General features: G+C 46.7%; 1 protein-coding gene across 1 annotated transcript in view; it reads right to left on the reverse strand.

Annotated features, from left to right (window-relative positions):
- IGFBP7 (insulin like growth factor binding protein 7) overlaps nt 1-25,934 on the reverse strand; it is a 76,437-nt gene extending 50,503 nt beyond the window's left edge. Inside the window, exon 1 of the mRNA XM_032334413.1 lies at nt 25,368-25,934. Within this exon, the coding sequence (XP_032190304.1) occupies nt 25,368-25,842 (475 nt within the window). The 5' untranslated portion in view covers nt 25,843-25,934. The remainder of the gene's footprint in view (nt 1-25,367) is intronic.
- Between the last annotated feature and the right edge of the window lie 259 nt (nt 25,935-26,193).

The raw sequence follows: 26,193 nt of genomic DNA on the forward strand, positions 1-26,193 counted from the left end.
CTAAGCATCAGATTGTTGATTTTGGCTCGGGTCATGATCTCAGGGTCGTGAGATCAGAATCCCAAGTCAGTGAAGCCTGCTTAAGATTCTCTGCCTTGTGGGATGCCTGGGTGGCTCAGTTGGTTAAGCAGCTGCCTTCGGCTTGGGTCATGATCCCGGGATCCTGGGATCAAGTCCCGCATCGGGCTCCTTGCTTGGCGGGGAGCCTGCTTCTCCCTCTGCCTCTGCCTGCCTGTGCTTGCTTTCTCACTCTCCCTCTCTCTGACAAACAAATAAATAAAATCTTAAAAAAAAAGAAAAAGATTCTCTACCTCGGCCTCTCCCCTTCCGCCTCAAAAAAAATCCTTCGTTGACCTTTCTATTTCTTTCAATGAATTATTTGTTTTGTTTATTTGTTATTGGGTTTCTTTTGGTTTTGCCTCTAATTCTAAAGTAATTGTTTATTTGTAATTAGAACTATTCACCTCATTTTTTACTTCTTCTAAGTCTGATTTTATTGTTATTTCTTACCTCTTATTTCTTTGAAAGAGGTGTCTGAGCTCATTTTGAATAGCCAGTTACAGTTTTATCTGTTCGGAGCACATGCCTTTGGGGACGGTTTCATTAGCTTCAAGGATGTTATTCTCTCTTCTGCCCTTATAGAAGATTTCTTTTCAGTATGGCAGCAACCTTAATCCTCTTCTGAGGTTTTTTTCATGTAAAATTGGTTTTCCTGAACTTTTAGAAGGAGGTATTCCAAGGCACCTTTTACTAACCTCTCAAGAATTCCATTTTGAGCTATTTTCACTTAGTATTAAAAATATGATGACTGGATTTGTGTGGTTTCCTTGCTGTTTCACTCCCCACCAATTTTTTTTTTTAAACTGGAAGAACTGTATTTTTATGTAATTGGTGCTGAGTTACTTCGTAGGTGAATTGCTTGACAAGAGATCCAGGTGCTTCTTAAGACTTATTCTACTTAGACAATAAAATTATGCTGTACGCTTAAATGATCTTTATACTAATTACAGTATAAGAACCTCAAAGACAGAAATCGTACCTTATTCATTTCTATCCCACCCCAATTCACAGATGACTCTGATCTATTAGGTAGTCAATAATACTTATTTAAATTAATACTAGGGCAGCAGAACATTTCCCTATTTTATCCAAGAGAATTAAAGATATTTTGAAAAGAGGCTCACACACAAGTGCATAGGTCACCCCTGAGAACTCATCTTGGATATGTGGTAACAGGTCTACCGAATGCAATTAACAGGAGGATTCCCACAGACTGTGAGTACAATATCTGAAGCCAACACATAACTGGGCATGAGAGCAAATTGTTCCAAATACTGTTGATCATATACCCAAAGGGCAGGCCCCTTCTTCCTTAATGGCAAACTAGACTGTGTTTGGGTCTTCAGGCTCTCATGAGCTAAGGGAAGGTTCAAGGTTCAGGGGTAGATGATGACTGGGCGTGAGTGTCTCATTCCCTTTGACAGTCAATGGTTCAGGCCTGGCCGTGTGACCCAATTCTGGCTGAGGAGACCCACACATAAATCCACTGGAGCACTTCTTAGAAAAAAAGTTTTCCCTCATAAGAATGAAGTGGAATGCAGGAGAAGACATGACCCTCTTCTTTGTCTCTGGCTGTTTGTTGCTGAGTGGTCCTGCGATCACAAGGAGCTAACTCCCTCTGCACTTTTGCCTGGCCTCCTCTTTCATTTGTGTTGTCTCTTTGCTGCCCAATTCTGATCCTACTCCTAGCAGTTTCTCCTTAGTGAGGGACCCTGTCTTGGAAGAGAGTCTGGGCTGGTCAGTTCCAAGAGCTAATGGGGTCCAGACTGCCTCAGCTCTTTGGACCCTTCTGTGGGTCCCTTGCCCTCAGCCACAAATGGACTCGGTGCACCACACTTTCCAGTGAGTGCCCCTGGTTGTGTTGGGATTGATCCATAATAGGGTCCATCACCTCAGGACTTCCCTCTGCTTCCTCACCCAAAGCTATCGACATCATGCAGACCTTGCGGCGTAAGTGGTTTAACACACTTGTTTTTTGGGATTCTTTTTAGGGGATAGCTTGTCACCTCTGTGTGGTAAATACTGCCCATGAGGTTTTGGTTTTGGTGTCTAGTGGCTTTATTTTAATATTAGAAAACTAAAATTTACCATCTTAACTATTTTTTTTTTTTTAGATTTTATTATTTATTTGACAGAGAGAGACACAACAGCGAGAGAGAAAACACAAGCAGGGGGGAGTGGGTGAGGGAGAAGCAGGCTTCCTGCTGAGCAGAGAGTCCAGCATGGGGCTCGATCCCAGGACCCTGAGATTATTACCTGAGCAAAGGCAGATGCTTAACGACTGGGCCACCTAGACGCCCCCCATCTTAACTATTTTTAAGTGTAGTTCAATAGCGTGGGGGTACATTCACGTTGCAGTCCAATCTCCAGAACTTCCTCCATCTTTCAAAACTAAAACTCACTACCCATTTAACAATTCCCATTTCTCTCTTCCCCAACCTCTGCTAACGACCCTTGTATGGCTCTGTTTTTATGAAGAGATTGAATTCAGGGGACCAACACAGTCTGCCGCCACAGGCCCATTACTCAACTAGATACTCCTGGAGACCGGAGTCTGTTTCATGGCCACAGGACCAACATAGCACCCGACACAGTGAAAACACATATTTAACCAGTGAACAAGTCACTCTTAATTCCCGCATCTTTTGGCAGTGTGATAGGATGCATTCTTGTACTCATTAAAGTGATCGATGGTTCACATAAAAGTTGCCATCGCTCCCTGGACTAATACCTTTCCAGGTCAATATGAAACATGAGCTTCTGGAAAGAACACTGCCAACTCTTGATTACCCAACTAATGAAGGGCAGGAGAGGAGCAGACTATCTCAATTCCATGCTGATTTTAAAGTACTTTTTATTTTCTTGTGTATGAATTTGTGGTGGTGGATTTCCTTACTAATTACGCTTGGTTCAGGCTAACACTGTAACAGCAGTGGTCCCTGGGCACTACTTGCTGGCAGTGATTGGAAGGGAAGGAGGTGGTTCAGGCATACATGGGACAATCTAGTAAAAAGGAAACACCTGACACACAGGTACACAAGACAGTTCACTAAGTAGGCATATTGGAGAGCTGCTGCCGTAAGAATTGGTAAAACCAAAAGGAATAAGATCTTGCATTCGCATCAAGCTTTACCATTACAAAGGGCTTTCAGATCCATTACTCTCTTATTTCCCACAATCTTACCCCTTTATTTTTATTTTTTTTTCAAGATTTATTTATTTGAAAGAGAGCATGAATGGGGGGGGCAGAGGAAGAAGGAGCCAGAACCTCAAGCAGACTCCACACTCCGCGTGGAGCCTGAGCGGGGCTCGATCTCACAACGTTGAGATCATAACCTGAGCTGGAACCAAGAGTTGGATGCTTAACTAACTGCACCACCCGGGCGTCCCAACCCCACCCTTTTAATACAGGCCCTGCTAGCTCCGCTTTATAGGCAAGGAAATGGGGGGCGGGCAAGAGACTAAGTAACATGACCATCCAGCACACTCAGTCAATGTACAATCTGGACTCTCTTCCAAGCTCAGTGTTTTCTTACAACACTGTCATTACACCTGAAAAGTGTGGGAACACACACTGCTCACATCCCATGTCGGAAGAAGGCAGGGTCTTAATTACACATACATAGAAACAGAGAGCATCTGGACTAGTTTGTGCAAGAATAACCCTAATTTTCTCCCCGCAATCCCTAAAACCACTCCTACCACTCCGTCTCTGCCTCCATCTCCAATCACCATGTCTCTAAACAAAGAAAAAGAGGGAAGACAGTATGGTATTTTGGGTGTGTTCCAGAAGCATCAGCACGAGCTCTAATGACGAGGACAGCGACCAAAAGGCTCGTCCCTACTGTGCGCTAGGCACCTCCTCTCACCAGCCCGGTGGGGTAGGCTGTTGGGTCCCCACCTTACAGAGAACTTCTCTGAACCTCAGTTGTGTCAAATAACTTGCCCAAATCAGGTATTTAGTAACTAGAGGAGCAGGGATTTGAACCCCATGCTCTTTAAACAAACACCTCTGTAATATGTGGAATTTAATTTATTTTTGAAGATTTTATTTGTCAGAGAGAGAGAGAGAGAGAGCACAAGCAGGGGGAGCAGTAGGCAGAGGGGAAGCAGGCTCCCCGCTGAGCAGGGAGCCTGATGTGGGGCTCGAGCCCAGGATCCTGGGCGAGCCCAGGATCCTGGGATCATGACCGGAGTCGAAGGCAGACATTTAACTGACTGAGCCACCCAGGTGCCCCTATGTGGAACTTAAGTAAGCATAAAAACATAACAATTCATCATACCTAGGCCTGAGGATGATTTGAAGTTTGATTTTCATAAGCTGCATAAAGTATGCTTGTTTTCTAAGCATCTTCATAGCATGTATCTGCATACAAACAATAAAGACTTTCTTCCTATTTACCTTCAAAGTGTCCTTTTCCACATAGTAAAAGCAAGCTAGGCAGGAGTCCTCAAATCTGCTAGCCACCCCTTCTGGAACGGAAACCATTAAGGAGTGAAATGTCCTTTCTTTCATAAAGGTCTCTGTGAAGATCTTTGGCACCTTTTCTATAGAATCTCTTCCCACTGAATTTTGGGAATGACATATTTTGCTATAAATAAGCTTGTCTCATTTTTTTTCCAGACATGATCTATTTTGTCATCTGTTTTTCAAAAGTGGTTACTGCTGAGTGAAGTCTGGGGTGGGTGTGTGTGGTCTGTGGACTCCAACAGAACACCAAACTTCCAGTCGCCCTTTGCATTTGCCTTAACACCTGTTTCTGCAGAGAAACTGCTGCCCCGCTCTGGCAGACATGGAAGGGTTGACTCTGCCCCAACCTCCACTCTCCTTATTCTCAGTCTTTCCAGCTGCTAGGGTAGCCGAATGACCCATTTTTGGCCAATGAGATTAGGCAGACACTCGCTGAAAGGAGAGCTTCTGGGAAACTTTAGCTCCCAGCATTGTTCTTTCTCCTGTTCCTGCTCACCACCCTGAATTAAGAGTCAATGGCTGGAGGCACAGCAGCCTTCTTGGAGCTATTAAACATGAAGATGAAAGCCAACAGAAGGCAAAGGATGACAGAACAGAAAGAACCTGGGTCCTTGGGAGGAACTGCTACACAGTTAAACCCACACTGGCAGTAGTCTACACCTGGACTCCTTGTTGTGCAAGCAAACGAACTGCGTGTTGGATGAAACACTGTAGCCAGATTTTCTGTCACTTGCAGCTGAACACACTCCTTACCGAGACGCTAGCTGCTGCTCTCTTTCGGTGATCATTCTGGTCTTCCCCCTCCCCAAATCCAACCATCCCCTTATGTGTTCAAGGAACTGGTCCAGACTAGCACCTTCTCATCAGGCACAGACTTACAGAAAAGTACTTACAAACTAAAAAGTAATACAAACTACAAACTAAATTATATGACTGATTCAGAAAACTGCTGAGAAATGTTCCTTCACCTCCTTGCCTAAAAACTTCTTGAGTCTTGAGATAAATGTCATACTTCATGAGAAACCTATTTCCTGCTTTCTTTGGCAGTGTTCAAAGTCAGGCCTTTCTGTTGTTATTATACACCCTGCTGGTTTCAAGGACTTCTGAGTGGGTCACATTCCCATTCCTTAGAGATCACACACACACGCACACACACGCACACCGTAAATCTCCCAGGACTCAGTTTTATTCATATTGACTGAAAACTTAATTTGTTCTTCACAAAATTCTTCTGATTTTTTAAAAATTAAGAAACTTGTAATTATTTGAGAGAGCAAGCGCATGTGAGCCCACGGCGGGGGTGGGGGGCGTGGGGACAGAGTGAGAAGGAGAGAAGCTGACTTCCTACTACAGAGCCCAGGGCAGGGCTTGATCTCCCGACCCTGAGGATCGTGACCTGAGCTACTGACCTGAGAGTCAGAGGCTCAACCAACTGAGCCGCACAGGCGGCCCCAAGTAACTTCTGCTTTTTAGTGACAATTTTAAGAAATTAATGCGAAAGCAGTGATTTGTGATTACCTCTCCAAACTTATTTTGCATTTTCCAAATTTGTTTTTTTTTTTTTTTAAAGATTTTATTTATTTATTTGACAGGCAGAGATCACAAGTAGGCTGAGAGGCAGGCAGAGAGAAAGGAGGAAGCAGGCTCCCTACGGAGCAGAGAGCCCGACGCGGGGCTTGATCCCAGGACCCTGGGATCATGACCTGAGCCAAAGGCAGAGGCTTTAACCCACTGAGCCACCCAGGCGCCCCTTCCTCAGAAATTTGAATGACACACCAGTTACTGAGCAAAACTGACCAGGCAGGCAGTGTGCACAACTGGGAGTTGGACGACTTGTAATTAACCAAGTTAATCACGGGCACATGGGGAATCATTTTATCCTGCTGTACTAGGCAATGCCACTGCCAAAACCTTGACTTTGAGTTATTTTTAGCTTACTCAAAGAACAGTGTTAGATTTTCTGGATCTTTTCCTTCCAAAAGACATGTATGGTTTAACCAAACAAAGCACAGCACAAGCACACGCCCTTCCGCACACTGGTGATAATCAGAGTCACTGGAGGGTGTGGACACGTGGCATTAATACAGGGAACTGCATCTGAGGAACGGAAACCAAGATCCACAGACCAGGAGCCAGAATGAAGCATCTCTTGTGTGCAACTGGTCCTGGGGCTCCATTTTAGCTTCCGGGGCTTTCAATGGGGGTACACATGTACGCCCATGTACACACCTGCCTACACAGAATCCTTGCTCCCGCGTCAAGCGACTCCTGTTAGTTAGGGCTCTGCTTGGGCACAAACACACCGGGCGTCGGCTGCCTCATTTGTAACCTAAGGATAATACCCCACGCGGTCCTGGGAAGATTAGGAAGGTGACATACATATGTGTATGTGTAAAAATGCTCATAAACTGTGCTATTCCCTATTGATGGAGGCTATCGTTCCTATTCCTAACTCCTGGTCAAATACGGGAAAAACTCTGCTGGAAATATCACGTGCAGCTTTTCTGTTTTATAAATCTATCCTCAGTGCTCTGTAGTTACTGCTGTACTCACAGGAACAACCGCTGCACGGAGAGGACGACTGTCTCTTAACTGCTGGAGAGGAAGGGTTTGAGGAAAAGGAAGCAAGGCTTGGCCAGTCTCTAAGGGCGCGAGGAGAGCCGCAAGGACCTGTGCAGTAGAATATGGAAAGCAGATTCTCTTCCAGCTGTAGTAAGCGGAACAGGCCACAGGCTGTCCCTGAGAGCTGGAGTGTGACAGTCCACCTCACAAAAGCTGATGAAAGAGGTGGCCGAGCCCCGGGCTCACTACTCTGCACCAAACCCATATTTAATGAGATGCCGAGAACCGACAGTTGAATGAGATGCTAAGAATCAATAATGTGTTTGACTGCGGTCAAACAGTTAGAAGGGGTCTTATTTTTCCTCTGTGAAAAAACCTTAAAGACAAAGCCCTCCAAAGTTCGCAAACTGTTGACCATTCAGATCGCATGGAGGTGGCTGCCATTACAACAGACGTTTTCAAGCTACTCTAGCAGAGAGGCACAGGCTTTCAATGAATCCTAATTCAGTGATGTACAAAAAGGCATATTCTCTCCAGCTCCCTATTATTTTGAAATGTATGACTGACCAAACCGGACTTTAACAAATGCAAGGCACTGCAGCAGACTCCTGATGGAGGAGTTCCAGCTGAGCCCGAACTATCTATCTCCTCCCAAGGCCTGGCAAGCCCGGGAGCAAAATGGATGATGGGCAGAGCTCCAGGGTGCTGGCCAGTCACTGCACATGTTATCAGAGGGGCTGGGTCACTCTCAGCCATCTGTAGACACTGGAGAGGGACGATCACAGTATAATCCAAGTCTGAAGATAATGCGAAAGTAATTTCGACTACACATTAAAATGCTTTGCTTTTGGCCTTTTGTTTTTTTGGAGAAAATATGTCTAATTGAGACTAGACTGCTTTTATTTATTTATTTTTAAGGTTTTGTTTATTTGAGAGCGAGCGAGCAAGCATGAGCTGCTGGCAGAGAGAGAGGGAGAAGCCAGATCCTCACTGAGCAGGGAATCTGAAGCGGGTCTTGCTCCCAGGGCCCTGGGATCATGACCAGAGCGAAGGCAGATGCTTAACCTGTTTAGCCACTCAGCGCCCCAAGAAGCAGCTAATTGTTAAAATGGAATCACCAGGGACGCCTGGGTGGCTCAGTTAGTTAAGCGTCTGCCTTCAGCTCAGGTCATGATCCCAATATCTTGGGACTGAGTCTCACATCAGGCTCCCTGCTCAGCGGGGAGCCTGCCTCTCCCTCTGCCTGCTGTTCCCCCTGCTTGTGCTCTCTCTCACTCTCCCTCTATGACAAATAAAATCTTTAAAAAAATAATAAAATGGAATCACCAATATCAATATGTATTAAAAGTGTTTTTGAAATGTCCATACCTTTGAATCAGTAACTCCAATGCAAGGGTCTATTCTAAAGACCTTGAAAAAAAGAAGAAAGAAGAAAGAAGAGCTTTTTGTCCAAAGATGTGAATTTTAAGGTTATTTATGACAGAAGAAAACTGGAGTAAATTAGGATTCACTCAAATGATCATGTAGTATTATGAAATTTATAAGAATGAAACACCTGGAAAATAGTTATTAATGAAAAAGATATAAAAATGTGAATAACACTATTTAAATAATTCTATAATTAAATGCCTAGAAAAACACTAGCATGAAATACAATAAAATATGGAATGGGTACAATAAAAAAAATTAACAATGATGAACACTTAACAATTCAATGAATTCTGCAAGTTTCCATAACATTTGTTTTTCTTCAGTAATGAAAAAGATCTTAATTGAAAACAAAATTAAATGAGCTCACATTCCCAGAACACACACAAACTGCACACCAGCTGAAATGAATTAACAAGGGTAAGTAAAGTCTAGACTTTAAAACCCACTGTAGTTTGTCCCAAAAGTTAAACATCTGACAATGGATCACTAACGTCAAAATAGTATCCTTGTGGGGCACCTGGGTGGCTCAGTGGGTTAAGCCGCTGCCTTTGGCTCAGGTCATGATCTCAGGGTCCTAGGATCGAGTCCCACATCGGGCTCTCTGCTCGGTGGGGGGCCTGCTTCCCTTCCTTTCTCTCTGTCTGCCTCTCTGCCTGCTTGTGATCTCTCTCTGTCAAATAAATAAATAAAATCTTTAAAAAAATAATAGTACCCTCGTGATTTTGGGAAGTCATTTGCACCTATTCAATATCTTGCTTTTATACATTTGTCAGGGAACTGGGTAAACAAAGTGAATTTACTACATTTTTTCCTTAGTGTTTACCAAGGTAAACACAATCTTTTTTTTTTTTTAATATTTAAGAAATTCTTTTTTTTTTTTTAAGATTTTATTTATTTATTTGACAGAAAGAGATCACAAGTAGGCAGAGAGGCAGGCTTAGAGAGAGGAGGAAGCAGGCCCCCTGCTGAGCAGAGAGCCCAACTTGGGGCTCGATCCCAGGGTCCTGGGATCATGACCTGAGCTGAAGGCAGAGGCTTTAACCCACTGAGCTACCCAGGCGCCCCCAGGTAAACACAATCTTAGAGGTTCTTTTGGATCGACAATCTATCCTTAGCTCAATTCTGGGCAAACAGAAAGAAAATGCATTTGTCTCTACTCCAGAATGTCACTTGGGGCAAAGTAATAACTGGTCATTTGTATACTACACATCGAGCCATAGTTCCATTATTTATAAGCTCATGAAGTCTGTAATTAAATTGTAATGTAGTCACAGACTACAAATGTGAACATACCTTTGTTCCCTTTGAAATTTCATTGAAAATAAGGCTTCTAATTATTAAAAATAAAGAGTTGAGGGGTGGGCTGTATGTATTTTCTTTGCTGCTACACATTTTTATTGATCTGACGCACAAGAGGCTCTTTCATGTTAGTCTAACTGCCTCTTCTCTGCCTTCCTATACTTTGCAAACCATCAGACCACAGGTTTGCAGGCTCCTCAGAGAAGGGGCACGATCCTTCTCATCCCTGCAAATTTCCTTATTACAGCACCTAGCACAGCATTTACAAGAAGGTACTTGACATGATTCCTAGGGAATCATTACGATTTTCTGCTTCTAAGACAGTGATGACCCAGGTAACCTTGTCTCCTGAGAGAAGTGATGGGTGAACCTGGAGGAGCCTAGACAGAGCCTGGTTGCTGAAGAGAGAGGAGAGGGCTGGTTTCGGGCAAGGTCAGGGGCGGCGCCTGCCAGCCGGGCTCTGTGCGGGGGAGGACCCTCACAGGAGACTCCAGCTGGTGGGAAGGCTCCTGAGAGAAAGGGGAGGGACCTTCCTGCTGTCTCTATAGAAATCCAGTAAAATCTACCCTTCTAACACCTGGGGAATGGGAACGCTGCTTGCAGATGGGTGCAGGGGAAAAACAGAAGCTTGTCACAGGGACAGGTGACATAGGGACAGGACATGTGTTTATTAAATTGGATTAAGAGTCCAATAATTGGGATCAGGAGGGAGACAAACCAAAAGAGACTCTTAATGTCACAAAACGAACTGAGGGGTTGGGGGGAGGGGTGTAGGGAGAGGGGGGTGGGGTTATGGACATTGGGGAGGGTATGTGCTATGGTGAATGCTGTGAAGTGTGTCAACGTGGTGATTCACAGACCTGTACCCCTGGGGCAATAATACATTATATGTTTATAAAAAAATAAAAAAATTAAAAAAATGTACAGATACCACAGACCTGTACCCCTGGGACAAATAATGCATTATATGTTAATAAAAATAATTTTTAAAAAAAGGAGTCCAATAATTATCTACTAAGTACCTGCTCTGTGCTCTTAACTTCCAGCTTTGGGGCATACCAGGGAAGCACAGCCCACAGTGGGCTCTGCCCTCAGCAACCCTGTAGTTCCCAAATGCTGGTCATGACCTGTGTCCAACAGTTGAACCCCATTATTCATGGATTCTGTATTTGTGGAGTCACTCACTCACTAAAATTTGTAACCTCCCAAATCAAATGTACAGGGAGAATGGCAAAACAAACAAACAAAAACAAAAACAAACAAACAAAAATATATATATAAATAAAATAAAATAAAATAGACTGAGGTCTCCTAGCCGAGGTCAAACACAGCCATCCTGCCTTGTTTTGGCTCTCCTACTGTAAACAAGAATCCCCTTCACAGTCGATTATTGCCACTTTTTTTTTTTTTTTTACTGTATTTTTCTTTTCCTGCTGGTATTTCACTGTTTAAAATGGTCCCCAAGTGTAGTGCTGAAGTGCCGTCTGGTGTTCTAAGCAAACACACACACGGGGACAGGGTGTGTTTGATCAGCTTCATCCAAGCAGGACTTATAGGCTGTTGGTTATGAGTTCAATGGGAACAAATCAACAATATAAATTAAGTTGTCTTTAAGCAAAAACACGCATGAAACACAGTTATGTGCTGACCGGCCGGTTAACAAACACATGATCAGGAACTCAACTGCGTTGCCCCTCAGAGCAATGGCTCAGTGCTCACTAACTCAGGGCAAATAAGAAGAATGAAGCGAATCTGTGCCTTCCTCTACTGCGGTTTAACTGGAGGGGAAAGATCACCAGAAGTCATCTTTATTAAGGGCCAAATGTGGGCCCAAAACAGTGCTAAACATTTAAAATGCATTCATCATGTAACTCTCACAACCAACCTGTGAGGAAGGTAGCAGCTTCATTTTACAGATGAGAAAACGGATGCTCAGGAAGGTTATATATATTTCCCAAGGTCACACAGCCAGTGGTAGAATACTGTGCCCTATTACTTCCCAGTAGATGACTGGGGGAGATGATAAAATTGAGAACAGAGGTACCTGGGTGGCTCAGTCACCGGGCATCTGCCTTTGGCATAGGTCATGATCCCAGGGTCGTGGGATGGAGCCCCACATCGGGCTCCCTGCTCAACAGGGAGCCTGCTTCTCCCTCTCTAGCTCTTCTGTGCTTGTGTTTCCTCTCTTGCTGTCTCTATCATGAATAAATAAAATCTTAAAAAAAAAAAAACTGAACAGAACTAAGACAGACAGCAGACTCAGTTGTTTTGACGGTAGAATAGGAGTTTAAGGGGCAATCTGAGAAGATGACAATTAGGATGATCTAGGCTGAGTGATGAAAGATCCTCCACTAGGTTGGGGGACCTGTAAGCTGGACAGTCACCTCTCCCTGTTGGAGATCCAAGGGTGCAGGTGACACAAAGAAGGTGGGCGTCCACCAGTATGAAGGCTCCCCTGCCCCACAGGGCACACCATAATCCACTCTTAATTATTTATTCATTTGCTCAACAAGTAATGGATCCCTACTATCCTATCCCAAGTAGAGACACCGGGGATTCAACAGTGAACAAAACCGATACAAAGCAGTGGGGCTCGTGGAACCTAGGGTCTAGTGACAGGACTGAAAGACTGAGTTGTGTGGCTTTAGGGCAGTATTTTTCCTCAAGTATGGTGGTATTCCAGCTTCCCTGGATACCAACAAATGCTGATGTAGAAACAGTTCCATTCTGTCTGACTCCGATAACAGCACCGAAACTGCCAAGGAGATAAGCAGCAGCCAAACCACCCGGCTGTTTGCATTGGGATGGACTGCTTAGTTTTCTAGGGCTCCCCCTTTCCCACGGTGAACCAGATATCCTAAGAAGTCGCCCTGCTGCAAGACGTCACCCGCTGGATAAACAGAGCAAAACTGGTCCATCATTATTATCCTAAGGAAACGATGTACCCCCAAGTCCACTGAAGGCTTTCTAGTTCAATGATTCTGAATCTGGCCTGCATGTTAAATCATCTAGGAGCTTTTTAAAGTCCTGCTGCCCAGGTTTTGAGAAAACCACTTACATCAGAATCCTGCAGGAGAACTTGGGCTTCAGAATTTTATAGAACTCCCCAGGGGATTCTGATGTCCAGCCAGGGTCAAGAACCACTGCCTTAGAATGTGACAGAGCACACTGCGTGCAGGGAGAGTCGGTGGTTCCAGTACCCTGTCCATGTCACTTAAACCCTCGGAAGCTGGTGGAGCTGAGAAGCTACCATTCCCTCCTTTCTTCTGCTCTCCACCCTATGCTGGGATGTTGATGGCACCACTTTTCAAGTAGATGCAAAGAACCGACCTAAGTGGGTACCTTCCTGAGACGAATAGGGCTGTTTATAGTTAAATGTATTGATTTTTAAATGAGTTCCTGCTAAGCTGAGGCTAATGTGAAAGCCAAAGAGGAGATTCATGAACTGCATGCAAAGGGATTTATTATTTGCACCAATAAGTCTCTAGGAGTCAAGGATAATACCCAATATGTACCTAATAAATACTAACCATACTCTTTGCCAATCTCTGATTTGGGTTCATATTCTTCTTTGGAGCAATATCTTTATTTTTCTTTGTTTTTAAATGAACCAACCAACGAACCCCCAAAACATTTCCTATTATATGCAGGGAAGAAACAGACCGATAATTTATTTGAGTGTCCTTTGGGTGCCTAGGTGGCTCAGTTAAGCATCTGCCTTTGGCTGAGGTCATGATCTCAGAGTCCTGGGCCGGAGCCCCACATCAGGCTCCCTGCTCAGTGGAAACCTGCTTCTCCCTCTTTTGGCTCATGCTCTCTTTTCTCTCTCTCTCAAATAAATAAATACATAAATAAATAATAAATGAAAACTTTAAAAAAATAATTTGAGTGTCCTTTGAATCTAAAATGTCCTCTATATCTGAAAGTGCTGTTAGAAAAAAAAGTGTGGGACAGGGAAGACAGAAATATTCCATGCTACAAAGCAAAGTGATCCCTCTGGACAGGCTCCTGGGGCTTTCCCATGTAACTCTTTGCATTTGCTGTGGGATCTCTCAGAGATGGAGGACTCCCTGTCCTGAAATCCCTGAACAAGATGGAAAGTTTTCAGGGATTTGTTTGTAAGAACATCACCCTGGCATTTTGTTGGCATAGATTTAAACACAGGTTTCAGATCTAGCCTGAAGATACATAGGACAGAATTACATCTGGATTGGTCAAAGTAAGACATCAAGTGGGGGCGTCTGGTGGCTCAGTCGGTGGAGCACCTGACTCCTGATTTGGGCTCAGGTCATGAACTTGGGGTTGTGAGATGGAACCCGCGTTCGGACGTGCACCGGACAGGAGGCCTGCTCAAGATTCTTTCTCTTTCCCCGCCTCCCCCAACCTCCCTGGCAAAGACATCAACATGTCACAGTCAAGGTACTTATAAACTAACTTGCATCAGGGTTTATAATCCTAAGAACAGTAAAAACTGAAATGAAACAGCATTTACTGAAGCTCTCCTATATGACAGGTACCAAGGGTTTTCATGTATTAGCTCACTTAAGATCCCAACGATTCTAAGTGGCAGACGTCACTATTATACCTGCTTTGCAAGCAAGAAAACTGCATCAAGGAGGTTAAGGTCACCCCAGTAGTTAAGTGGTAAAGGGGGGATCCAACTCGTTTGGTCTGACTCCAAAGTTCATACCCTTAGCCAATCTTTGCTGTTATTTCCTCACTTGTATCGGTCAGATTTCGGCTGCTGGGTGGCCCAGAAGTCCCAAGAACTGAAGACGATTGGTAGGGGCAGGTATGGGGTCTGCCTTGGAGACCTATCGAGCCCATGGTCACCAGGAGGCTATGGCTGTCTCCCCAACCTCCTGGACTGGACCTGGGAGGGGCCACGGGGTTTGCGCTGATGCATGGAATAAACCAGGGTCCTAAAGCATCTAAAAAAAGCTTCATCTCAAAGAAGCCTCAAGAAAAGAACGACCATCTCCTAGCTAACACGGACCTTTCAGAGGTGGCAAGCCAACTTCTGGCTTATTCGAGCTCTGTGGCGAATTCATGCTCCTGTGGCTCAGGAGTCTAGGGATGGAACGCGGAGGGGGCGGGTAGTGGTGGTGGTGGTGGTGGTGCAGACTGTGCAGAGTTCACCCATTTATAAAGTTGCTGGCCAAGCTCTGTGACTAACAAAGGGTTGGGGTTGCAGAGAGAAAACCACATTTCTTTGCGCTCAGGCAGGAGAAAAGGGCAGCATGCAAGGACAGGCCAGGCCGAGCGAGTGAAAAGAAAGAGGCCTCCAAGGAGGCAGCAATGCGGGAGGGGCTGCTCATGTTCCCTCGTCTCAACTCGGTCCCAACAGGCCTGCCCGGGCCCTGACAGTTCTCTTCCAGCGATCCAAAGGCTTGGTGGTGCAGAAAGAGCCAGGCTGCGTCAGCAGCTCTGATCTGAGACCTGCCCGAGCAGAGAGGGGCCTCTGGTTCTGAGGCTCTGGCCGGTCAAAACCCGGGCAGCCTCTGGCTCTCTGCCCCAGCCGGCCCTCTCCCGCTGGGCCGCGCAGCTCTAACAAGCCTCTCCGCACGAATCCCTTCCCCTGGCTGCCTCTCACGGAGAGCCGCTGCTGCCTAAGCATTTCATTCTCGGTCACATGCTGCACGGCTTCCCGAGGGGGGTCCCTGGGAAGCCAGGCCCGCAGGGTAATTGCTGCCGCTGCTGCCGAAATTCACGTTCAGGTTTCTGTTCCCGGAGCACAGACTTCTGAGAGCTCCCGTGGAGAAGGAGCCGCTTCGCATCCTGCAGGCGCGGGCTACCCAGGCAAACGCCTAAAGCCTCGTTTCTGTGTGGTCTCTTTCAGAACCTTCTCAATGTTCCAGGAGATCTGTTTCTTGATAACATTTTCTCCCTTGCTTGGGGTCAGGCCAGAAGAGAGCAGAACAGATGTTAGATCTAAAGCTTTCCCCATTCAACCACTTGACCGCTGGCCTGCTAATCCGCCCGTGATGTAAAGGAAATGTCTTTGAGCCCCTCTCACTCGGGGAAAAGACAAGCCTCCAAACAAGCTGGAGCCGTCCCTTCTTCAAGAAAAACAACATGAAAGGACAGGGTGATTGAAGGCAGCTGCATTTCTGCCTGTTAGAATATTAAAGTGCTCTCTCTTTTCCTCTCACAAAGTCAAAATGGATTATGCTTGAGTTCTCAAACCCGGACAAGGATTTTCCTTCTTTTGCAAGTCATCACCTGACAAAAAATACGCTTCAATCCTGAAAGAGAGTAGCCCTACAATGAATCACAGCTTAGATATGGGGTAAATACTATTTTTTTTTTTTTTAAAGATTTTACTTATTTGACAGAGATCACAAGTAGGCAGAGAGGCAGGCAGAGAGAGAGGAGGAAGCAGACTCCCCACCAGGCAGAGAGCCTGATGTGGGGCTCGATCCCAGGACCCTGGTGAGCGGAAGGCAGAGGGTTTAACCCTCTGAGCCACCCAGGCACACCTGGAGTAAATATTATTATCCCAGCTGGGAAAACTGACACCAGAGCGTGCGGGGGGTGGGGCGGGGTGGGGGGTGGGGTGGGGGGTGGGGGGAGTGGGGTGGTGGGGGGCGCTAGGGGGCATGGGGGGCGGGACAGAGCTCAGTCAGTGCTCAGAGCTAAAATTTCAGGTGAAAGAGAACACTGGAGTGTACTGACAGCTTTCTTAGTAATTTTTCTCCTTCAGCCTAGCAAATGATCAAACGCCACATGCCAACGTTATGCTCCAAGAGGTCCTCCTTGGGAAAATATTCAGGCCAGCTGCTCCCAGCGCACTGTCCCTTCAAAAGCCCTTGGTTGCAACTGAGGAGACGTCCCCATCTGGCCCTGGAGGGACTGACTCTAGACGGAACTCAGGTATCTGGCGGGGGTGGGTGGTGGGTGGTGGGGTAGATACATTCAAGAAATACCCTCCTTCACTGAATGCAATATGGCACTTATTATAAGGTGCATCCCATTACCCCAAAAAGCCAAGTAAACTAAGACATTACCTTTGTTATCAAAACGAATTTCTATTTTATGCTCATAAAGCTCTTTTAGAACTATTTACACAGGAATGTATCATCCAACCCCCGTCAATCCATCAAAGAGAAAATATAAGCAAGATATATCCACTAGGGTATTCTTAAAACTTTTTCCACACTGAAGAGGTTTTGTTTGTTTGTTTGTTTGTTTTAATTTTATTTTTAAGTAATCTCTACACCCAACGTGGGGCTCGAACTTATAATCCAGAGATCAAGAGTTGCACGCTCCACCAGCTAAGCCAGTCAGCGCCCCCTGACTCTTGTTTTAAATTCTTTATTTTGAAATAATTTTAGGTTAATGGAGGAGAAAGACCGTGCTGAGGGTCGAGGCTGCGGGTCTAGGCACCACACTTTGAACAGCAAGCCTGGAGAATACCTAGATTTACACACCAGAAATGCCATCTTCTGGCTCTGTGGATGGCTGACGGGCAGTTTCTGTGTTTGGAAACTGGGATAAGTAACTCCCCTTACCTTCCAAGGCTGCCGTGAGGAGCAAAGGGGCAAACATCACCGTTAACCATAAATGACGCAAAAACATCAGATATTCTCATTACCTACAAGGTAATGAGAACCCATAATGACTAATGAGAACCATGTACAGTTCTTGACCAGTTAAGAGTCAAGAGTGACTCTACACTGATTTGGTGCTACACACGGTATGGGATGGCATACATCCTGTGAAGCAGGTTAACTGTTCCTTCACTCATTAAGTGGGTTATCCTGAAGTTCTGAGGGCGTTGCTTTTTCATAATCAACCCTACTCCGAATATGTGGGCTTGTGCCTGGCTCTCCCACTGTAAGTAAGGAACTTCCTACCTTATGAACGTGGCTCAGTTTTCCTTTGCGGACCCAGAACTTCTCCGCAACCTCAGCCTGCTTTGGGGCCCAGCCCAGGCTACAGCGGGCTTCTCTCCTCCTCTCCCAGGGAATCCACCCACGCAGGCTCCATCGGAGGTGGGAGCTGGCGCTCCTTCTTGCCCCTAGGGTCCTTATCAGCCTCAAACCCGCCCTCCTTTGTAGAACAGTCAAGTCAGTTCAACACATCAGCTTTTTCAAGGGCCCCAGATCATTTTGCCATTAACCCAACTTGAGATAAAAGGGTTCAGCAATTTAACGCATCCATCTGAAGTAAAACAAAACCAATTCCTCCCTCCCCCCAGTCAACCAAGGCTTTCTTCTCCTCACCTCTGCACTTTCCTTTGGAGGCTTTGTGGGGGTGGTGGGCTGGTGGGTCTTATCGACCTGGAACACCCAGCCAGCACAGTCTTGGGAAAGCTCTCCTTAGACGTTTCTAGCCCCTCCACTCACCTTCCTCAACAGTAAAGGTCTCACGGGGAAATCTTTAGAACTGCCTAAAAGAAGCTGACATTCCTTTACACACTCCTAAGTCTTCTCCCACCTCGGATCTTTCTAACAATGCCACTCCTAGATCTAAATTCCAAAAAAAAAAAAAAAAAAAGGTTACACTCATAGGCTCCCTGGTTTAAAAGTCCTTTCGACGACAATGCAGGGTTCCTTCTTAATCGCTGCTAAAAACAAGAACCTTACAATTAAAAACACAGATGAGGTGAGATCATTCGTGGGGTAACTTGAGGTGAAGGAAGCACCATCATCTTATCCCCTCTGTGGGGAGGAATTTAGATCGGAGGAAGGCTGGCTGCCCTTGGGCTCCATCCAAGACAGGGTTGTCACTAAACTCCCCAAAGAGGGCCTTATAAGGCAGCTTCCCGTAGAAGGCAAATCTGCAGTAAACCCAGAGGGCAGGCTCTAAGGGAAGGATGGAAATCCTATTTAGTGCCCTCAGCAGATGCCGACTTAGCTCAATCATACCATTGCATAGGTCTAGAGCATCGAAGATTTTGAAACTTGTAACAGCTTCTCCCGCATGCTTCCCCTCCTCACTTAGATTCTCTCTCAGCTCTCCGCAAGAGAAACTTTCAGACAGAATTCTCTGGACTCCTACGGGAGCATGGTACAGTATTCCACGTTTTTGTTGTTTTTTAAACCAGCAAGTTCTTCCTACTGTGTAATCTAAATGTGCCTCATGGCTACAAATTCCAGGCCCTTTAATTCCATCTCCTGAGGAATTTTAGAACAGAAGGTCAGGCACCTTCCACTTAATAACTCATTCCTAACCATGGAGAAACATTAACTTGTTTCTTGGATGACTTTCTTTGAAAAGAATCTGAAGTCCTTTAGGATCCTTTTCCAAAGCTGCCGATTGTCTTGTCGAAAGTTTCTTCTGGCTTTCAAATCTCCCCTGAAATGCGGGGATTAAAACTGGGTAAAATAAGAATGAGCCAAGGTCCTGAAGTTTCTGTGGTCAAGAAGGGCAAAATGCGGCCAGAAAAATTTTAAAAGCTGGGGTAGACTTTTTTGGGGTCTGACTTCTTCTGTGTCTGATCGGAACGTGGATAGAGGAACGGGGATTGTGGGAGAGAAAGGAAGAGCTTCCTGAGATGAGAAAGTGTCTGTAATTCGGGAGCAGGGCTGGCTAACCAGCAAGCCATGTGACGGGTCATTTCTAAGAAAAAAGTGCAGCACCATGCACTCATCTCTCCCGGGTAACACACAGCTTGCCCCCGTAGGTTAGGGACCCAGATTTAACAATGCTTCTAAGATCTGGGAAGCTTAAGGTGTGAACAAGTCTAGGCATCTCTCGCTGGGATTATTCTAACAGCTTCTTAATGGGAGTCTCTGACCCCATTCTGCCCTCTTCTAGTCCATTCTAAGGGTGGCCAACACAGACTTTTAAAAAACGTAAATCCAATCACTTCACTCACTAGGTCCCACTGCTCTTGTGATCACCTCTAAACCTCGACGCATCTAAACGTCTCCCTCCATCACTGGGCTCTGTCAAGTGTCTAGCCACCTCTGCTCTCTCGACTGCAAGGAAGCCCCATGGAACCACGTGCCAGTCCTTTTGCGGCTAATAATACCCATCACATCTCCCTTTTAAGTCCATTCCAACTCCCAGGCCAGCTCTGTTCTAGCCAATTCCTTCACATCCCTGTCTCAGGGCCTTATTCTTTTTTTTTTTTTTTTTTTTTTTAAAGATTTTTATTTATTTATTTGATAGAGAGAGATCACAAGTAGATGGAGAGGCAGGCAGAGAGAGAGAGAGAGGGAAGCAGGCTCCCTGCCGAACAGAGAGCCCAATGCGGGACTCGACCCCAGGACCCTGAGATCATGACCTGAGCCGAAGGCAGTGGCTTAACCCACTGAGCCACCCAGGCGTCAGGGCCTTATTCTACAAAGAAGTCATTCCCAGCTCTTTTCCTACAAATCCGGATGAAGGCTCCTTCTGCCTCTGGGTCCTGTGAGCCGTCTTATGATGTAACTGTGTTAGCTTAACAAAGTATTGCACGGACTTCCATTCTCCCCATCCCTGGAGATAAACCAGACATTTAATAATTTAATTTTTGAATCCCTGTTTCAACTTTCCATAGAGTTCTACAGTTCTGAGTTCTACAGTTCTACAGTTGCCAGTCGCGACGTGTTTTTTCCATACCACCAAGCAAGTCTTTGACACTCGTTGGGTGTCCTACAATCCTTTTCTGACACTGTCTGCCCAGAGACAGTGTTAGCTTGCACCGCTTAGTCCCACCAGACTATACCCACACTTTCAGATGCCCATCACAAGTCGTTTGTCACCTGTGTTTCTAACCAGCCACAGATGGGAGGTTCCAACCACTCCCTCTGGTTCAGTTAATTTGCTAGAGAGAGTGGCTCACAGAACTCAGAGAAACATTTTGCTCACACAATTACCAATTTATTATAAAAGGACACAATTCAGGAAGAGCCAGACAGAAGAACTGTGTAGGGCAAGGTATGGGGAAAGGGGTATGGTTGGAGCCTCCATGCCCTGTCTGGGAGCACCACTCCCCCAGCATCTCCAATGTTGACCGACCCAGAAGCTCTCTGAACCAGTCCTTCTGGGTATTTGTGGAGTCTTCTCTACATAAGCATGATTTAAGGATTCGATGACAATCATCGGTGATTGAGCCTGATCTCCAGGCATCTCCCCTCCCGGGAGGTAGAGGGGTGGGCTTGAAAGTTCCCATGGAATCATCAAGTGGTTGGTCCCACCAGCAGGCAGCCTGCCCCTCCTCAGTCCCAAAGTCACTCATCAACACAGCAAACGATACTCGACCACCCTCCACACTTAGGAAATTCCAAAGGCTTTGGGAGCTTCGGGGCAGAAACGGAGTAAGATCACATATGTACTTATTATAAATCACAATATCCCAAGTTCATACCTCATTGGTGGATAGTAATACAACAGGAACAGCTAAATGATAGGTTCATTTTTAGGTTGCTAACTAAATGAGCTTTTCAAAGAGCCAATGTTTAAAACCCATCAAATGAAATGAGTTTCTGAAAACAAAAATCTTTTACTGAAGCTTCTTCCATTAACACAACCGTTTCTGCAGCTCTGAGCCTAATTCTTACCATAAAGGGGATGGAGAAATGTTGGGATTTCAGGGGGAAACTGACCCCCTAATGTTAGAGTTCAGGACAGCATTAGAAGGGAAGAGGAGTCAAGGGTCAGATGTATTCCTTGGCCTAGACTTCAGGAAGGCAGAACATACACGGAGAAAAGAGACAGACAGGCAGCAGGGTCCATAGCCTGCATTTCCAAACGGGAAGGCTCTTTCTTCCACGGATTCCTTTGTTTAACCAATATGTATTTAGCAAGTGTCCAACTAATCGCCAGCCACTGTGTTTATAAATAATTCTAAGATGGAGTCCCTCTTTCAGGACGCTCCTGGTCTAGTGGGGAGGACAGACATTCCCAGAGCCGTGTGGGGACAATGGGGAGTGCTCTACGAACCCGCAGAGCTGGTTTTTCCCTCGGGAATTCTGGTCCTTTGGCCGAAATCGTCCCACGATCCTCTGCGGGGCTTGGCCCGGCCTCACTTCACACGGCTCCATCCCCAGCCTCCACCCCATTTCCCTGTTGTACATTCTCAGGGCACACGCTGTTAAATGTGCTGTTTCCGTCTAAAGCTTTCAGTAAAAGCCATGAGAGAGGGATCCTATTTATTTTATTTGAGGCTGCTCACCCTGAGACTAGAACACCTGGCACACTCAAAATTCACTCAGCGCATGTTTAAAGCATCTACTAGTGCCAGGCAGGGATGGAGGCACAGATCAGGAAGCGAAAGTTCCCTTTCCTCACAGAGCATACTTTCTAGTTTCATAATGACAACACGTATCTATTGAGTGCTTTCTGTGGATAATCGCCACAACCCTGAATGTCAACGGGCGACTCTGAGACAGGTCCGATTATAATCCTTTTTATTACAGTTGAGGAAGCCCAGTCGCAAGTCGTCAAGTAACTTGCCCCAGGGTAAGTGACGGTTTTAAGATGCGCACCCAAGAGTCCGGCTCTAGAGCTCAGTGTCTTAGTATTCTGGTAGAACGCCTCTTGCTTATATATACATAGTATCTGTGCAATAAATATGGTTGGAAAATGGCTGGATGCTTCCAGAGAACCAAAGGAAGACAAGGACATCATCATGGGGGTGCAGGGTAGGTGGAGCGCAGTAGGGTTGGGGCAGGGAGGGTAGGTTGCTTCACGGAGAAAGGGACAGGGGCTGATCCTGGAAGGCCTGGAATTCAAAGGGTGCGAAATAGTGAGGGTGTGATTGCAAACAGCAAACTGCAACATTCTGTGCCTGGACCATGAGGGGGTGGGAGAGAAGAGGCCAAAATAATACCATTATGGTCAAGAGGTAGTTTGAACTTGGGTCCCAAAGTACTCAACACAGAGACCCAAAGTGGCTGCAATGCAATCACCAAGAAGCTCGGATTTAAAGCATCACGAACAAAAGGTGTCAACCAAGAACCAGAATAAAGAAGCACCCTGTTCTCTTCCAACTGAGTGATTTCGTTGTAGACCTCAGCACCTCCAGAACTTTTTATCAAACTGAATTGTCAAATCCTCTCTTCCACTTGCTCAGGACATCAGGGACCTCAATCAGATCTAATGGTTCTAAATTCATGACGGCAGTTCCAAGGATTGAGATGATTAGCTCATTACCATTTGGACATATTTCAAGATGACGGCTTTGCCTCTCATCACAGGCACAGAAAACAAGCAGACCAAGATCTTTCCCCAGACTGTAGGTAGGTGGTGATCTCAGAAAAGAAGGGAATAATTGGGAGGGTCTCCAGGGCTCCAAGGAAAGCACTCTAAGGAGGCGAGATTGCGACTTGTAGGGATAGTTTCTCACTCATCAAGACCAGATCTGTTTGTGCATCCGTGGCTGGAGAACACTTGCGTCAGCACAGTGCTGACGTGTACTAGATGCTCCAGAAATGCCGGTAAACGGGATGAACAGGAACACCCCCTTCCTCTCAATACTTGAGGAAGCCTAACTCAAGTTTCTTCTCGGGGTAGAAATGGCTGGAGGAATCTAGAAAACGCATCTCGTAGTCTTTGCAGAGCCCTTGGACTAAATGGCACAGAAAGAAACAGCACTGTCAGGTTTGCCTGTCACATCAGGAGAAATAGATCAGGAGATCTGGTTTTGGCCCCATTCATCTCTGCTGTAGAAAAGTATACTGGTAGACCTCACGGTCTTTTCTGCTTTCTATGGCGTAATAATAAACGGTCCCAGGCACTAGACCCATATCTCTAAATTTAGTTTGGGAAGAAAAGGCTAATTTATGTCAAAGTTGCCAGTTTTAGATGCTATTTCCCTTCACATTTTCCCAGAAAAAAAGAAAAACTAGGTCCGTATCTTCATGGGGTTTGCAGTCTGAAAAGATGCTGAGAAACTGGGTACACCTGGCATCAGGTGATGGGACTATTCTATACGACTATTCAGTCTCAAGATGTTATAATCCCACTGTGTATTTAGAGACGCACATAGTAGGAGAGAAAAAGGAATAAAACCAGCCAGAATCAGCAACAATGCTTAAACAATCACCCAGCGAACCTTCCGCTCTGATAAGCAAGTACCAGTCCTTTGGAAAGACTATGGTGAAAATTTCCCCTTGGAAGGTTTATAAGAAAAATCGCAGTATTTGGAATGAATTTTTTTTTTTTTAAGATTTTATTTATTTATTTGACAGAGAGAAATCACAAGTAGTCGGAGAGGCAGGCAGAGAGAGAGAGGGAAGCAGGCTCCCTGCTGAGCAGAGAGCCCGATGCGGGACTCGATCCCAGGACCCTGAGATCATGACCTGAGCCGAAGGCAGCGGCTTAACCCACTGAGCCACCCAGGCGCCCTGGAATGAATTTTTAAACTGCACACATTTCTCTTTTCAGGAAATGACTGATAAATTAGATCCAAAAGAACAAATGACTGTGTTTCTGTTGGAAAAGTCTGTGAATTATTTTGGGTTGTGATTTTCTAAGTTTAAGGTGACAGTAATCTAAGGAGTCAACAGTAAGTTACACGACTTAAGGCTTTCAGTAGTGAACTCTGAAATTAGTGACATATGACCTATCAGAGTATGGATTTCTGGGAAAAGCTCTAAAAAAAGAATTATTTGGAAAGTGTGGGGAAAAGTCTGGGCTGTGCTTAAGGAAGCAACTGCTTCTGTCATTTCAAGAGAACTGCCTCCTTCCCTTTTTCTACATTGGCTGGGGCTGGGGCCAGGAGAGGGACTGCCAAGGTTGGATCTCTAGCTTTCCCTTGAAATTACTGCCTACGGAAAATGTTATTTCAGACAGAGTTAAAATCTCTGAGGTCTCTTTCCCCTTACAAGTCCAGACACTTATTTATTTTCCTCTTTCATTTATGGCAAGTTTGGACCTGTCTGGAATTAAAATAAATGATCTAACATAACCTCAAAGGCATTCCTGCTGAACCGGGCATCCTGGGGACGAGTTACACAAAAATGGGACAAGAAAGAAAACAAAATGGTCATAAGGTTCATAATATAAACTACATAAAAACATTCTTCCAAGAGTTTGTACCTCTTGTCCACAAATAATTAGCTAGATTACTGTTTGAGAATCTTTAATTTCCAGTAAGTGAATTACTCTAATATTAAGAACCACAAAATCCAATTTTCAAAATTCTTACAGCCTAGCCAATTAAACGCAGGATAAATAACTTCTTTGAAAGTCCTTGCTTTGCACTTCATGGTCAAACTCTTTCCCCCTCTCTGACTTCACTTCTACCTACCCACCCAAGCCAAGAAAGGACGAGGAAGAGGGCATCCTTGGCTTTCCCAAAGAGTGGGGGCAGCTTTTGCGAATCGACTTGCCATCTGAACGTATATACACTCGCCAGTCCTCACTTCTGGGCGCACACAACAAGCTATCAAAATAAAACCAGAGGGAGAGAGAGAGGGAGAGAGAAGAGGGGGCGTCGTCCACGCTTCCCGGCGGCGCCAACTCCTCCCTTCGCCTCCGTCTCCCCCCCCCCGGGATGCCCACTGGGTCGTCGCCGGGCACCGCGACGGCGGACGCCCTGTCGGGTCTGATCCGCCAGGGGGCGCGCGGCCGCCCGGGCGGGGTCGGAAGGGAAAGCGCTCGTGCCCACCTTGCTCGCAGGTGCCCTTGCTGACCTGGGTGACGGCCTTCTCCCCGCGGCTCTCGGCCCGCAGGCTGGCGGCGCGCAGCTGGCACCCGCTGGGGTAGGTGACGCCGTCGCTGCCGCACACCGGGTAGCGGCTCTTGCACACGCACACGCCGCTCACCTCCGGGCCGCCGGCTGCTGCCCCGGCTTTACCCTTCCGCCTCTTGCGGCTCTTCACGCACTCCATGCCCGGCGCGCAGTGCCCCCTGCCGGCGCCGCCGCCCCCGCACGGCTCGCCCTCGCCGCGGGCGCACACCGGGCAGCAGCCGCACGCGTCGCGGGTCTCGCCCAGCGGACAGCCCCGCGGGGGCAGGGGCGGGCAGGCGGCCGGCTCGCAGGGGCCGCAGGCGTCCGAAGAGGAGGAAGAGGAGAGGGGCAGGAGCAGGAGCAGCAGGCCGGCGGCGCCGACGAGCAGGACGCTCAGCGGCGGCCGCTCCATGGCTGGGTGCGGAGGCGGCGGGAGCGCGAGTGAGTACGGTCCCGCAGCCCCGCGCTTTAAACCCGGCGCCCCGCCCGGCCCGGCCTCGGGAACCACACCCCGGGGCGGTAAGAGCTCGGCCGCCCCGCCCGCGCCGCGCCTCCCGGGACCGCCCGGCTCCAGCGCGCCCCTGCCGGCGGGGCGGGCTTGCGCGCGGGCCCGGGGCGCTCGGCCTCGCGTCGGCTGCGCTCGCCTTCTGCCTCCCCGCTGCGCCCGGGGCCCGGGGCCCTGCGCTCAGCCCCGCGCCCTGCCCCCCAGTCCCTCGGGGTCGCCCGCGGGGACGGCGCCTGTCCCAGCCCCGATGTGTATACT

This window comes from Mustela erminea, chromosome 2 (assembly GCF_009829155.1).
Source record: "Mustela erminea isolate mMusErm1 chromosome 2, mMusErm1.Pri, whole genome shotgun sequence".
In the NCBI taxonomy this organism is placed as follows: Eukaryota; Metazoa; Chordata; class Mammalia; order Carnivora; family Mustelidae; genus Mustela; species Mustela erminea.